Source organism: Eptatretus burgeri, chromosome 1, assembly GCF_056783735.1.
Source record: "Eptatretus burgeri isolate ZD-2024b chromosome 1, Ebu_testis_v1, whole genome shotgun sequence".
NCBI lineage: Eukaryota > Metazoa > Chordata > Myxini > Myxiniformes > Myxinidae > Eptatretus > Eptatretus burgeri.
The window spans coordinates 163,902,189-163,917,188 of record NC_140961.1 but is presented as its reverse complement, the minus strand read 5'-3'; the positions used below and the strand labels follow the sequence as shown (position 1 = coordinate 163,917,188).

The 15,000-nt window shown below is 43.0% G+C and overlaps 1 protein-coding gene across 16 annotated transcripts in view; it reads right to left on the bottom strand.

The window, feature by feature from the left end:
* LOC147035915 (far upstream element-binding protein 1-like) overlaps positions 1-15,000 on the bottom strand; it is a 116,764-nt gene that overhangs the window by 41,637 nt on the left and 60,127 nt on the right. For 15 of the 16 annotated variants that reach the window (XM_085848351.1, XM_085848371.1, XM_085848313.1 and 12 more), the window contains 3 exons: positions 11,951-12,053; positions 11,588-11,688; positions 751-901 (listed from right to left, as the gene is read on the bottom strand). In XM_085848351.1, the coding sequence (XP_085704477.1) occupies positions 751-901; positions 11,588-11,688; positions 11,951-12,053 (355 nt within the window). The remainder of the gene's footprint in view (positions 1-750; positions 902-11,587; positions 11,689-11,950; positions 12,054-15,000) is intronic. The other variant, XM_085848433.1, reaches the window with a different exon arrangement.

Here is a 15,000-nt window from a genome sequence, read left to right as displayed (position 1 = left end):
GTATATTAGAGCTGATTTTCTCGATTCTGTTTATTACAGTACACGACTGTATAAACATTTAAAAATATATCCTCGCTTATTGACCAATTCGCTTAACGACGCATTTCTCAGAACGTAACCCAGTCGTTAAGTGACGCATGACTGTGTATATTTTATCTGGCTCTGTCTTTCTCTGTGTATATGCGAGTGAGCAAGATGACGGATGGTATTTGCTCGTTAAAATAGAACCAGAGAGTTGGTGTCAAAGCCACCCAATGCTCGCCTGTTTATACATTTATCGTTTTTAAAAGACGAGTCTAATAATATTTTTTCTAAAGCATTGCAGTGAAGTCTGATCCAAATAATTTTAAAGCAATATATGTATTTGTATATTGTAATCAGTAAACTAGTACACATATTAAATGAATGGCAAGCGTCTAGTATAAACAGGCGAGCATTGGGTGGCTTTGACAGAATCTTAGGTTGAAATTTTAAAAATATTTCAAATCATTTGTCAATTTCAACTTCACAACACCAATAGTATACCCCAAAGGAACCTCCATGCCAACTATCAGCATCCTCGTACAGATAATAAATGAATGGCAAGCTTTTAAATAACTTGCACCAAAAACTTTAACATTTTCACGCTAACGCTGACGCTGATGCTCACACCGGGGGTATCGCTTTTGCTCTCTGTTCTTCGAACAGGCGAGATAAAAACGTTATCCAAACAAGACAACGTTTCACAACACTTAAAACTTCTTGGCTCACCTCTGCCGATGATGAGACCAACTTTGTTGGTTGGTACAGTATAGCTGAACTGATCTGGAACAGCACCAGGTGGACCCATCCAGTCGTTACGAGCAAATCCACGTCCTCTGCCACGGCCCATTCCAGGTCCGCCTGGCCCGGGTGGTCCATTCTGCAAACACATGAGTGCACCGAGTTTATTAAGCAAAAAATATTACTTGCAACTATCCTAAACATTACAAGCAACATTTATCACCATCGATTTTCTGTGATGGTGGAAAGCAGACAGAATTTACGATTTGTAATGGAATGCTGGATCTGATACAGGGGAAAAAAACTAGAACGGAACTCGGGTCAGGGCATACCTCCGCCAGGCCAAATGGTTAACATTTTGTATTTCACCGACGGGCTGGATCTCCGTCCGTACATTCATCAAAATGCAATTTATTCATCATGGCCACAAACCCACCCTGTCCACCAGATTGTCTGAATAAGTCCTTAACTTTCTGAGATATTGTGCTATGTATTGGTTTTAGCCCCATTACTCAATCTGGATCTTCACCCAAATCTAATCCATTCATCCTGGTCACACACTCCACCAGTCCACCAAATTGTCTGAATCCATCCTAAATTTTTGACACATTCTGTTCAGACAGACACACAGATCAGACAGGGGTGAAAACATAACCTCCGTCCACGGCGGTGGTAATAAAAACAGGAGGTAGTAATTTGCAGGGAAAAAAAAAGTAAAAAAAAAAAGTCAGGATTAGGCCAAATTAGAAATAAAATGTTCAAACTGTCCAATTTTGTGTGATTGTTCACAGACTTCATTCCCAGAGTAAATGAGAATAGTAGTAAAAACAAAACACACATTTTGCATTTCCATGCACAAAGCATACCATCTAAAGCCTACACACTGGTCACATCAATCACAGCTCCTTCAGACGAGCGTAGCTGCGAATCTTGATTGCTGGTATTAAATGTACAACAAGACACTTGTGTTAGCGTCTCCTCCATAACTCCACAACCACGAAACCAAGCGGCCCGAAACACTGCACGGATACCAAGGGAACTCCAAGGAAGTGTACGAGTGAAAATTGGGTGTTTGCGTGAATTAAACACACCCCTGCTGAAGATAATTAATGGGGTGCTCATCATTAAAAACAAAAAAGCCTCACCAAGATGGCAACACGCTATCTGGTCAACCTGTCACCTTGCAGAGGTATTCGGCCGCCATTTAGTTTTGGCCTGCTCAACAATTCCTCGACTTGGAACAGGCCGCAATGGTTTTTGTACAACAAAGCACTCAAAAACTCGATTCTTTCCCATTCTTCCCTCCAGGCTTTCAAAACAGCTGTTCACCACCACCTCTTATCTTCCCCCATCCAAATCCTCGATCTTTTCTACCCCCGATAATCCACCCAAGCCCACTTCCTTCAATTCCCCTGCTTTCCTTCCTGAAAGTCCCTGTAATGTCCATCTTCTCTTGGCCATGTTCCCCGTCCCATCCCCATCCCTTCCACAGTTCACCTAATGTGTCTGTTCCCCACTGTTTTGTCCCTTCCACTCCCACCCCTCTTGTCTCATGCCTCCTTGCTGTGAGTTGTGTGTTAGCTCTCATACGAGCCTCGACCAAGGTATACAAAAAAAAAAAAAATTCCCCACTTTCCTCACTCATATTATCGAGTGTCCGTTCTTCACACACATGAATCGCTGTATACTATAGTTTTCGCACGGACAGACATTAAGTTTTTTGCAATCACTGTATACTATTTAGCAATTATTACAACACTTAATTGTAGATGCTATTGTTTTCGAATTAGGAGCCATTGGAGCGATTTTATGCATTGTTTGAGATTTTCCATGATGACCTCTCACACCAATTAAAAGTATAGAAATATAATATATATATATATATATATATATATATATATATATATATATATATATATATATATATATATACACACACATAATTGAAAACTGCCTTCAGATTTGAGCTCATGAACTAATTGTGTCAAAATCTGGAGTTAAATGTGAAAATTTAAAGAATTTAACGATTATTATATGCAGGCATATTTACTTGAAGCAAAGGCTGTGTGTTTCCTCCTCCATATTTACACAGGAAAATGTGAAATTGCAATAAAGCATTCAACCTAACTTTTTCTACTCTATCGGACAATTCCATGAAGTGAAGAAAAGATTAAGGAATGCGTCCAAAATGTATTCATTGAGTGAAACAAAAACAACTAAATTGCCATTTCTCTGCAAAGGCTCCCACGGCACGAGCAGTCTGGGTTCTCCGTGGGGAAATCCCTGGAGTTAAGAAGGGAAAAATACATTAATCGTTCTTTTATTTCAATAACGGGAGGATTAGAATGAGTAAAGCAAAGGGGAAAGTGAACTCCTAGTTCAAGAGATAATTGGAAAATGTTTTCAGGAGCTACAAAGCAATGCTCACTGAAAGACAAAAAAAAAAGAAGAAGAAGAAACTGGTGCAGAACACTTCAGCTTCTTCCAGAAATTGAAAGGAGTCGAGCTCATGAACATTCAGCCTTTTTGCATCATCAAGTCAAGACCAACTCCATCAACAAGTACTAGAACAAGGAAGGAGCCAGCATGTCTGCTCATGGAATTGTCAGACATAGAGGAAGGGGCAGACAACCCTGAGCTTGTGTATGACAAACTATAGAAACACCATTCATCCCCACACAACGGCAGGATGGCTGAGAGGTACGCATACTCGCTCAAAGCTGTCTGGACTGGATTTGAATCTCAACCCAGCGATAAACTGTTATGCATTATTCGGCATGAAAATGAAAAACCGTTTTTTGATCGATTCAAAACTGAGTGTTCCTCGTTCGATGAAAACTCACAAAATAACACCATTTCTGAAACAAAACCTATCTTGTCTTATCGGGTTTCTTTCAGGGTTTCCTGTCTTTCCCGGCTAAGTGTACGATCGTATTTATTTGTATTTTCTCCCCATTACCATCAGTTCCTATTTTCCCTACTTTTACCACCACCCCCTTCTCGAAGTTGCCCCCCACCCCCTCACATCCACAAAGCTGCCTCCTTTCCCTGCCCTCTCTCCTCCATCTCATCAAATCCTCAACTGCCTTCTGCCCAGTCTATTACTCCTCAATATACCTCAACCCAGCACCACCGAGCCTTTTATCCTCCTCATCCGGCCCTCTCCCCAAACTATTCTGCAATCGCCCACACTCTTTCAACAACTCTCCTTACCCAGGCATGAGAGTGAGTCTAAAAATAATTAGCTAGGTCAGGGTTCGGGGGCCGCCCAGGCCCCCGAACGCTTAAGGGTTCCAGGTGTTCTCACCTGCATTCTACTGCATTTCCTGGTCCCTTTTAAGAGGATTGTGTATAGTGTTGTCCTTGTTAACAGGGTAAAAGCACTGAAGGCAATCATTGAAGACGTGAAATTCATCTTGCAAATTATATTATTAATCAATGTTGTAATGTAAATTGTTGTCAAAATTCATTGTACAAATCATGAATCAATCTGGAGGATAATATTCTTTCATTGTCTTTATAGCAAATTAAACAAAGTTGACAATAATTGATACCAAGTTGCATAATAAGTTTGCATAATAAGTGGACAATAATTGATACCAAGTTGCATAATAAGTTTGCATAATAAGTTGACAATAATTGATAACAAGTTGCACTAAAAGTTTGCATAATAAGTTCACAATAGGTAACACTGTTGCATCCACTAGTTGTTGAGTTCTTGAGTAGATAATGTCGACAGGCGCCGAACCACTGAACATTGTTCACTTCTTTGTCTTTTGGTTCAGGTTGTGCTTTTTCTTGCTTGCACGTTGGTGGGAAAGTCTTGCCTTCTTTGCAGCCTTCTCAGTCAGTTCTTTGGTCTTGCGCTTGGTCAACTTACTGAGAGCAGCTGCACCCACTTCTCGCCTTCTTTCTTCTTCTTTGTCCCTCCTGTCTGCCAGTTCTGCCTTGTAGGTTTTGTAGGCTCCCCTCATGTTCTTGCACAGGTCTAGGTCTATGGGACTGTGCAGTTTGTCAGTCCTACTGTAGTACTCCACTGCAGTTTTTCCTGATGATCGAAGATTGTACTTGACACCCATCACTGCGCTGTAGGTCTCCATGTTTAGTCGGTGTGATCTGACACCCAAGACATCTCCCATGAGATTGAAGGCACTCTCAACTTGTGGCCCATGGAAGCAGGACAGCAGAGCCTTCACCATTCTTGAGAGAAGGGGGTACTTTCCACATTCAAAGACCTTGGTCCACCAGTTGTCGATGCGAGCAGACTCATCTTCCTGAGCTAGTGGCAGGCTAGAGTCGATCTGGAAACTCCGAACCTCCAGTTCAAAGGCATCACATTCTTCTGGTGCAAGGACATTTGTCACCAGGCGTGGAAACTTCAGGAGCTGCTCCTGGCTGACAGTGTGCCCTCTGCTGAGTGGATCAATTGCTGAGGCACTTCTGAGGACAGCATTATGCAGGGGCATTTTCTTCTGGAGGTACTTTCCACAAGTCACATAGGCCTCCTCCACACTCTGCAAGAAGTCATGCACTTCTCCATCTCCACTACGGGCAGTGTTGACAATCTCAGACATACCAACTCCACGAAACATCTTCTTAACTTGTAGCAGGTTGGCTTTCTCATCCAGGTTGAGGGTCTGAAGTCTCTTGCCTGAGGATGGCAGCTTCTCAAGTTTGACAAAGCAGGCCATGAACTCTCTGACAAGGTCCACCTGCTGGTCATTGAGCTTGTGGATCAGTGGGGCCTTCATCTCAAACAGGACGACGTACTTCTTCAGCAGCGGCAACACTGATGTATAGAACATCAATATCAGTCTCATCAATTTCTTCTTGTGGAAGACTGGCTGCAGTATACACTCCTTTCGTGCCTTGCCATCTTTGGTCATATTCTTCTTCTTCAGAACATCATGGATCTGGCGTATTCTCTCCTTGGCTTTTGTGTCTACATGCCTGCGATGGTAGACCTCCACAACCCGTGACAAGTAGTGTGTGCGATCAGCTTGAGAGAGGAAGCCAAAGTAGAAGACAACAAAGGCATCCCACAGCCACAGAGTGTCAACACTGACATCATACACAGACAGCCACCTGTGACTGACATACTGCTCTTGCATGGTATACCTGACACCAATCAGCCCACAGATTTCCTGCAAGAACTGCTTTAAGTCAGGTGACCACTTGAAGTCATTGTAGATGTCAGAGAGCATGCGCTCTACGAAGTTGTCAAATGGGTCGCTCAGCTTCTTGGACGCATTGTGAGCATGGTGACAGGAGTCCCCATCTATGTCCAACATGTGTGGGGCATTGTTTTCCCTGATGCGAACTTCGACTCCCGACTTGGATCCCCGCATGACTGAGCAGGAGTCCATGAGGATGGATATGTAGTTCTTCCACGGTAGCTCATACTTCTTCAACAAGTCAACCAGTTCCTGGTGCAACGAGGCACTTTCCACTTTGATCACAACGAGGGACTTTAGATGCTGCACTATGACCTGCTTATGCAGTGGGCTGTCGTAACTGGCCAGGACACATAAGACCCTCTGATGGTTTGTGCTTGTTGACACATCAATGTTCAGAGAGAAGTATTCCCTCTGCAGTGCTGATATCAACTGGTGATGTACGGTATGTCCTAGTCCAAACCTAAGCTTGTAGGAAGCAGATGTCCTGTCCATTGTGAGCTGACCAAGGGCCTTTGCATCCAGGTTGAGTGCTTTGGCCAGGCTTATCAGTTCAGGGGCAAGGCTGAATGGTAGGGAATGCTGTGCGAGGAAGGCAAGGACCATGGCTTGAGCATTGGATACCATCACCTATTGGTACAGCAGGCATCGGTGTACAGGGGATGGGGGCAGTAGAAGGAGCAGTGCAAGAGGTAGCAGAAGGTGAGGAAACACCTGAAAAAAAACAAAACCCAAAGCCAATGCAGAGTAAAAAAAGAAAAGCCAATCACCATTTATAATACGTGCTTCAGAAAGTGAATACAGTGACCGGTACAGTGATTACACTAAGCCTCAGACTATTAGTCATTGCCAGGTGCAATTGGTGGTAAACAAGATTGACCCAATTCTGAGTTGTGGCTTGCTTGCCAATTAACATAATTTATTACTGTAGTGAAAGTGCACCACACCACACTACACTACATTGACAGCATAGACGTCTATTGTGTACATGTATACTGATAACTATACATGTATAAAGCCCAAGGCTATATTTACCAGGAAGACTGTAATTGGATGCCCGGATTCTCTGAATATCACGATGCTTCTTGCTCTCCGCATGGGATTCCAATGACTTGTACCCACGTCCTCCATAAACAATCTCCTTTGAGCACCATGTGCATACAGCCTTTCCTGGCTGGGCTATCTTTTGAATGAAAGCCCCACAAGCCACCGTACTGCATGGCATACGCTCCAGCTATTCCCACTTCCAGGAATTCTTGCAAGTCTTGTCAATTAGTGCAGCCAAACAAGCATCACAATCCCAGGACAGCCTGCGGCTACTGAATGCGGCCATGTTTTAGAAGCGACCTTGGCCTTGCACACTTGGAACACCACGCCTCGAGCTCGATTAATGCTGCTGTGACAGTTTCAGGAGTAATGCGGCGAGGTGGTCCGAAAGTTATGTTAATGAATCTGGCAATGACATCAGTGCAGAGTGCCGGGAATCTGTATTAGCGACCTCAGAATACTTTTTTTATAAAGATCGTCGGCGGCGTGAAATCACTCCCAAAAATTAACTTAACCCCCCCCCCACCCTATACCCCCTATTTTTCTCAACTGATTTATGCTTAACTCAGGAACGTTCCTGGGTGAATAAATTCGCGGAATTCCGCGAATTCGCGGAATTTTCTTATGCCGGCTTACCTTCCCCCCTCCTCACTTGTCCTACCCTCCCCCTCCCCTCCCACCCCTTGCACCCAAAGCCTCCTCCCCTCCCTCTTCATTAACAGTGTAGACCTCAAATATCCGGGGCCTTCGTTCAAACCTTACAGATCTTTCCACACAGGTTGCCACTGACAAACCAGACATAATCTGCCAAACAGAAACTTTCCTCCCTCAAGACGTTTCCGACTCCCAAGTATCTCTCTCTGGTTACTCCCTCCTCTGGTATGACAGACCTGAGCCTCGTCCTGGTGGAGGAGTTACTCTCTTCATCAAAGACTCCATTCCTCACCCTCCATGCACTCACTGCACTAACTCCCCCACAACCCCAGGAATACCTCTGGCTTCGGCTTCCCCTCCAGTCTCACCTCATGTTTACATGTGTACTGTACCGTTCACCAAACAGTGATGACTCCATCTACACCTCACCATCTGAAAACATGAACCAACTTCTATCTTCTCATCCAAACACTCTTCCTCTTATGTGGCGACTTCAATTGTCATCATGCCAGTTGGCAAGGTGTGGGTACCTCTCTCACCTGTCATGGCACCTCAGGAAAAGCTTTCTGCGACTCATTGGGACTGACTCAATCGGTCAAATTCCCGACCCGAATCTCAACCAATGGTACTCTATGTCTTGTGGATCCAATTTTGACAAATTTCCCCGAAAATATCTTCTGTTCTTCCTCTGCTCCAATCGATTCATCTGACCACGTGCTTGTCAAAGTGGACATCCCCCTAGCTGTTATCAGAGAACCACCTCACCGCCGTCGAGTCTGGCATTTCACTCAGGCTGACTGGAAGGGTCTCCGAGCAGCCATCAAACTTCTAGACTGGTCTCTCATCACTACTTTCTCCAACATAAACTCATACTGGGAATTCTTTCAAGGAAACTAACTTGCTCTCTCTCATGCACAGATTTATCCCATCTCGTCTTCAGTTGTCCTTCCCTTCCTCCTGCCCATGGTTCACTGAAGCCTGTGGCGAGGCTTTCTTACGTCACATTGTTTCTTGGCATGGATTATGAACATCATAAGTTGAATTCTTCATTCACATCGGTCATAGATCAGATAAAAGAAAGCTTCAGATTTTTCAGATAAAAAGGATTTCAGTTCAACCAATTATGGCTGTAATACTTCATCGTTGGCATCATAGTGACCAAATACCTCGTGGGGAGTTGATGACATCTGCCAAGTATAAATGTTTTTTTCATCGAACGGTTTCAGAGAAAAATTACCCCCGGTTGGGGCTGACTATCATCTATGAAGCTCTGTACATGTGGATCTCTGATCGGCTTAGAATGGCTTCGATGTCGTCTTGTCTTTTGATTCAACGTACAGACGAAAGCCCGGGAGTAAAAAGGATAGAAAACCTCAGAAATCAAACTATATTTCTGAGTTATCTGGAGATAGATTCTGAAAATGGTTGATTTGGAACATTTATGATCAATGTGTCTTCAAAAAGATAGAAACCGGACCTCAGAAATCAAACCGCATTTCTGGGTCATAAATGGCGGATGATATTTTGACAATGGATGATTTCACAAGTTTACAGCATCGGTGACCTTAACATTGACCTTCAATCAGGTCTAAAGTCATACCGTTGTGCATCACTCATCGACCCCTTCCTACATACCAAGTTTCATCAAGTACGGGCGAAATTTTTTTGACCGTATCACATCGAGGATTTTGCCAACTCTGAAGACACGTTGACTCGATAACCAGGACGAATTTTAAAAAACCGGCCTGACCAAATTTTGATATTGTTCCATATTATCAGAATCCGAAGAAATGTCAAAGATCGGATCTCAAACGGCGGAGGAGATCGATTTTGAAAATGGACGATTTCGCAACTTTGGAGTGGCCTTGACCTTGACCTTCAATCGTGTCAAAAGTCGTACCGTCGTGCATCACTCATCAATCCCTACCTACAAACAGTTTCATCAAGATCGGGTGAATTTTTTTTTTGACCGTATCACATCGATGATTTTTCCAACTTTGAAGACATGTGACTCGATAACCAGGACAAATTTCAAAAAAACCAGCCCGACCAAATTTAGATATTGTTCCATATTATCAGAATCCAAAGGAATTTCGAAGATGGGATCATAAGCGGCGGAGGAGATAGATTTTGAAAATGGACGATTTCGCAACTTTGGAGTGACCTTGACGTTGACCTTCAATCGGGTCAAAGGTCATACCGCCGTGCATCCCTCATCGACATCTACCCACATACCAAATATCAAGAAAATCCGAAGAAAATAATGGGGACGTACGTACGTACGTACGGACATCGAGACTGGTTTTATACGAGATGACCTAAAAATGATGTCCAAAATTTCCCCTTTAATCCAATATGGCTGCCATGCCATGTGACCTATGACATCAGAGTTAGCAATAAAATATTCTCCATGGAGAGACCCTCCAATGTTTGAAGTTTTGCATCAATCAGACAAGCAGTTGCAGAGAAAGTCACTTTTAAAGTGGAACACACACACACACACACACACACACACACACACACACACACACACACACACACACACACACACACACACACACACACACACACACACACACACACCAATCCCCTTCAAGACGAGCCGATTAAGGCAGGGAATTCGAGGATGATACTCTTCCGTAGGAATGGCTATTTCATCTGGGTAACACCCCCCATCTCCGACAGGGTGCATGAAAGCGTTTGAAACGTGCCCGGCCGGTGCACATCCATCATGCCATATATAGTACAAAACTGCAAGTCTTTTCCACAGCTCACTTGTAATAATCTACCCCACCATCACCAGGTGGTACTATAGGATATACATCATAGCTGATTGACAACGAACGATGACCATCAATGTTTTTCGGCTTCACGTACCCTCCATGTGATTATATCGACTAGTATGGATGGATAGGTTCACTGTGCTCCTCACCACATGTCGCTACAGAGACACAGACTTGTTTCAAATGAGGATAATGACTGGGGTGAGTTGCTGCGTTGTCATAAACATTTCTTTTGCACGAATTTATTCATAAAATTGGTGATATTAAATTTAATAATACCAAGCTTGCACACTAAAAACTCGGCTCGCCGTCACACAATCCCTATGAAATTGCTGTGGCACTTAGCGGACATGCCGACAATGTTTGGGAAGTCTTGGCATTCCAGAGTACCACTTGCATTTTGCACAATGCGTATTTTTGTCATTCCCCGTGCACGGTCTGTCGTCTGCTACCAGCTATGTTGTACTGCGACCCCGTGCATGTGCACGGGTATCACTAGTTAAATGTAATTGTAACCAAAAAACGTCCAAGTGGTCTATAGCTCAAAATGGTCAAGGGTCCAAGCTGTCTAATCTGTTTGAAGGGTCAAAACTGTCTAATGGTGTAAAGAGTCAAAGAAGTGAAAGGGCCCTCTGGGTCTTAAAGGGTTTTCAAATGTCAAAGACGTTTCAGCAGTCTCAAGGGTTGAAAGGTGCATTCCAATAGTATGTCATGAGAATAAGTATGTGCACTGACGTTCGAGCAGTACATAAGAGACAGTAACACAGCTTCACGGACCAACCAAGTTTTTTGTGTAGAATATATACTTAAACATTTTATTATTCCACGAGTTTGTCACAATGATGGCAAAATACACTGGGAACACCATGGAGGATGTTTGGTGCAGAGACTTGAGGTAAATTGTATTTTCCCCAATGAAATTGCACAAAAAAGTCCTTCTTTTCCCACCAACACAAAATGCAATTCATTTTGGAAACGGAATGTAGGGGGTTTAGGAAGTTTTGTTTGAAATAGAAAAGGCACTTTTTTGGAAATGGAAAAAAATAAAATAAAACAAAACTGGCTCCAGATTTATTCCTCCAAAGCTGTGGAGAGTGAAGCGTATCTGTCAACACACCACCAATGTCTCATTCAAACATGGATGTCATCACCATGTCAAAAACATACCTGAACACTGGAAATCAGTTCCGTGACCAGCTGTGCTGCATGCTGGCAGCGATCAGGTGGGCCTACAATTGAAGCCATTTTGTCTGGGCCAGAACCATCATCTAAGACAGGAAAGGAAAACTTAACCGATTTAAAGAACAAAACAAGTCTAGATCTGTGCAATAGGACCAGTCGCATAGCTGTGGTGAAACAATGAAAAATATCGTATCCACCTCTCAATCTGCAGACATTTTATCAATGCACGATGGCAAAGGCAAAACCCCTGACAGAGCTTTAGTGAAAAAATCCTCAATAATCAATTACAAGATTAATGATGACAATGAGTACCTAAAAATAACAAATAATTACGACAAAATTGCAAACCTTGTTTGAATTGAATACGAACTCCAGATTCATTCTGAATCTTCTTAATCATCTCTCCTCCCTTCCCAATGATTACGCCAACGGCAAAACGGGGCACAGGGAGCTGTGAAGGTCAATCATACAAATTACAAACTTGCCATTTTGAACACAATGTCGACATCAAAATCAAAATAACAACTGCAGCACAAATAGAAATATTTTTAAATAAAATAAAGGCAAAAAAAAGAAGAAAAAAAAGGGTGTCAACAACATGTGAGTGAAACTTCCGTGTTCATATGCAATCGGCACCGAGTTCTTTCAGCACCAGCCCATCCACCCATGTGATCAAAGACATATCAGTCGCCGCTCACTTGGACAAACGCTCAGGTGAATGGTGATAAAAGTGGTATGGCAGATGCAGCCGCACGTTGTAACTCGGGCATGTCACCAAAACAGCCTTAAGAGATGGATTTTTTTGTTACCGTGCAAAGGATTTGATGCCATTAACCCGATCCCATCGATTATATGTTCTGTGCAAACAATGGCCCAACCATCTTGGAATGCAACGGTTGAGGTTCGACTTCAGTGGCTTTATATTGAAGTTCAAGGCACCTCTTGTGCCGGATAAGAGGTCACCATTAAATGTTGAGGAGCTTCTCCTCACACATCCGTTCAACGCAGCTCTCCAAACAGAGAGAGTGATTTTCCGTTTCCAAAAAAAGTGCCTTTTCAGTTTCAAAAAAAAAAAAAAACACATTCTGTTTCATTTTATCAATGGGAAAAGTAGGATGTATGTGTACTTGCATTGAAAAACACAATTTCCCTCAAGTTTGCACACCTCTAAAACTCTGTGGTGCCCCATGGCAGTCAATTTTGCCACCAGCATGTCAGACAAACACAATGATGACATGAAAAAAAATATATATATATACACATACACACATACACACATACACACATACACACATACACACATACACACATACACACATACACACATCCACACATACACACATACACACATAGACACATACACACATACACACATACACACATACCCACATACATACACACACACACACACACACACACACACACACACACACACACACACACACACACACACACACACACACACACACACACACACACACAGGGGGAAGGTGAAAACTGGATCAGTTAGGATGTGGCACTTCGTACTATCTCAACATTGGGGGGGGGGGGGGGAGCGGAACTATGTCCATGTATGCTCATCCACAAATGACATCCGCATACACAGCCAATGTACATTAAAGTAAATAAATCATTGGTGTTGCCATTGCTTTCCTTTCAAAGTTGGCCTCCAAAGCCAGTCGACGAATGGGCATCCATCCTCAAAACTTACCTTGGCACACCTGAACTGCTATCCACCTACAACAACTTCATGCGCAGCTTGATACCGTGGAAACCAAGGTTTTAGCTCTCATACATGCCTTGACAGTGTATTCAAAAAAGAAGAAAAAAATAAAAAATAAAGATCATTGGAATCTCCCACAATGAAGCTGAGTCTGTGGCTCTATCACTTCGCCATCGCAGACAGGTCAGGGATCTCTCCAACCTCCTCCTTTCTGGTATTGCGCAGCCTGCTCTCCCCTACCCCCCCCCCCTCCCAGGTATCTGCAGAGCACATGTGGTCCACAATCAACCCACTTCTGTGAAACTCCCAAAATCCATGATCACTGCTCACCTTCACTCATTTGTTCCTCTTTTTTCCCACCTGTGGAACCAATCTCCACATCCTCTTCAATCTCATTCTTCCCTCCAAGTCTTCAAGACCGTTGTTCACGACCATCTCAATATATCCCCAATGCAAAACCATGATCTATTCTACCCTCGTTAACCCCCTCCCAAAGCCCAAGCACTCCCAAATTTCAGTTTTTCTTCCCCGAGTTTGCTTCTGTCTCCATATTGTCCACCTCAAGGTTGCACACACGAGCATGTGATGACACATTTTGTTTTAGTGGGGATCGTATTTTCAGAATTTTCAACAAAGTGGGACACTTTCAAATCCAATTTTGCTTTGACTGGCTCTCGAGATGAAAATGGCTGTATTATTGGCCCGTACCACTTGTGATCAAGATAATGTCGAGTACATCAGCTTACAATAATGTCCAGAATTTAAACCGTTTAAACAAGTGCCGAGAACAAATCGCTTGTTTAATTTGCAAATAATAATAAACACGTGCATCACTTGCTGCAGTGCAAAGCATGCCATGCACGTCAGTACGACTCGAAGCAGTAGATACGAGAGTCGTGAGCGCTTGAGTGTACAGGAACATGATATCGTTCCACACTTCCGTCAGAGACCAACTACTCGCAGCAGTGCTGACTCAATGCACAAACAACTATTTTCTCAAACCAACTCTAAACTGTATATTCAGTTGCAAAGTTTACAATAATTTTTTTTCAGACAAACCGATACTGTGGAGGTGTGAGTGAGTAAGAGTGGGAGAGTGATATATATAGAGAGTGATATCTACAGAGTGATAGATAGAGTAATAGATAAAGAGTGATATATAGAGAGTGATATATAAAGAGTGATATACTAGAACGGGCACTAAGTAGAGCGCATACCTTCGCCAACGCTACATTTTGCCTCCCCCCCCCCCCCCAGAAACCGTTGATTGAGGGTATTTAATCCCATACCACATCTGCCATCTCATATGTGTTATGATGGCTGAAAAACATTAAATTTCCTGCTGTTTGACACTGATTCACGTACATTGTACAATTTCTGCATGAACTCCCTGACCTTTTTGGGTGTCGGTGTCAAGTCAATATGATGACAACTGGTCACATTATAAGAAATCAAATATTACACATCACAGGATAGGGAATTGAATTCTAAACATTTTGAATCTACTGACATGCAAATTGTATAAGAATTGACCGCGTTATGATAATAAAGGTCGTTGACCCCCCTGACCTTTGACCCAAACCGCTAACAAAAGTAATGAAGTCATTGTGTCATATCGTACATCACAAGATTGGGCATTGGTTGCATGCAAATTGGTATGGATAAAAATCGATCG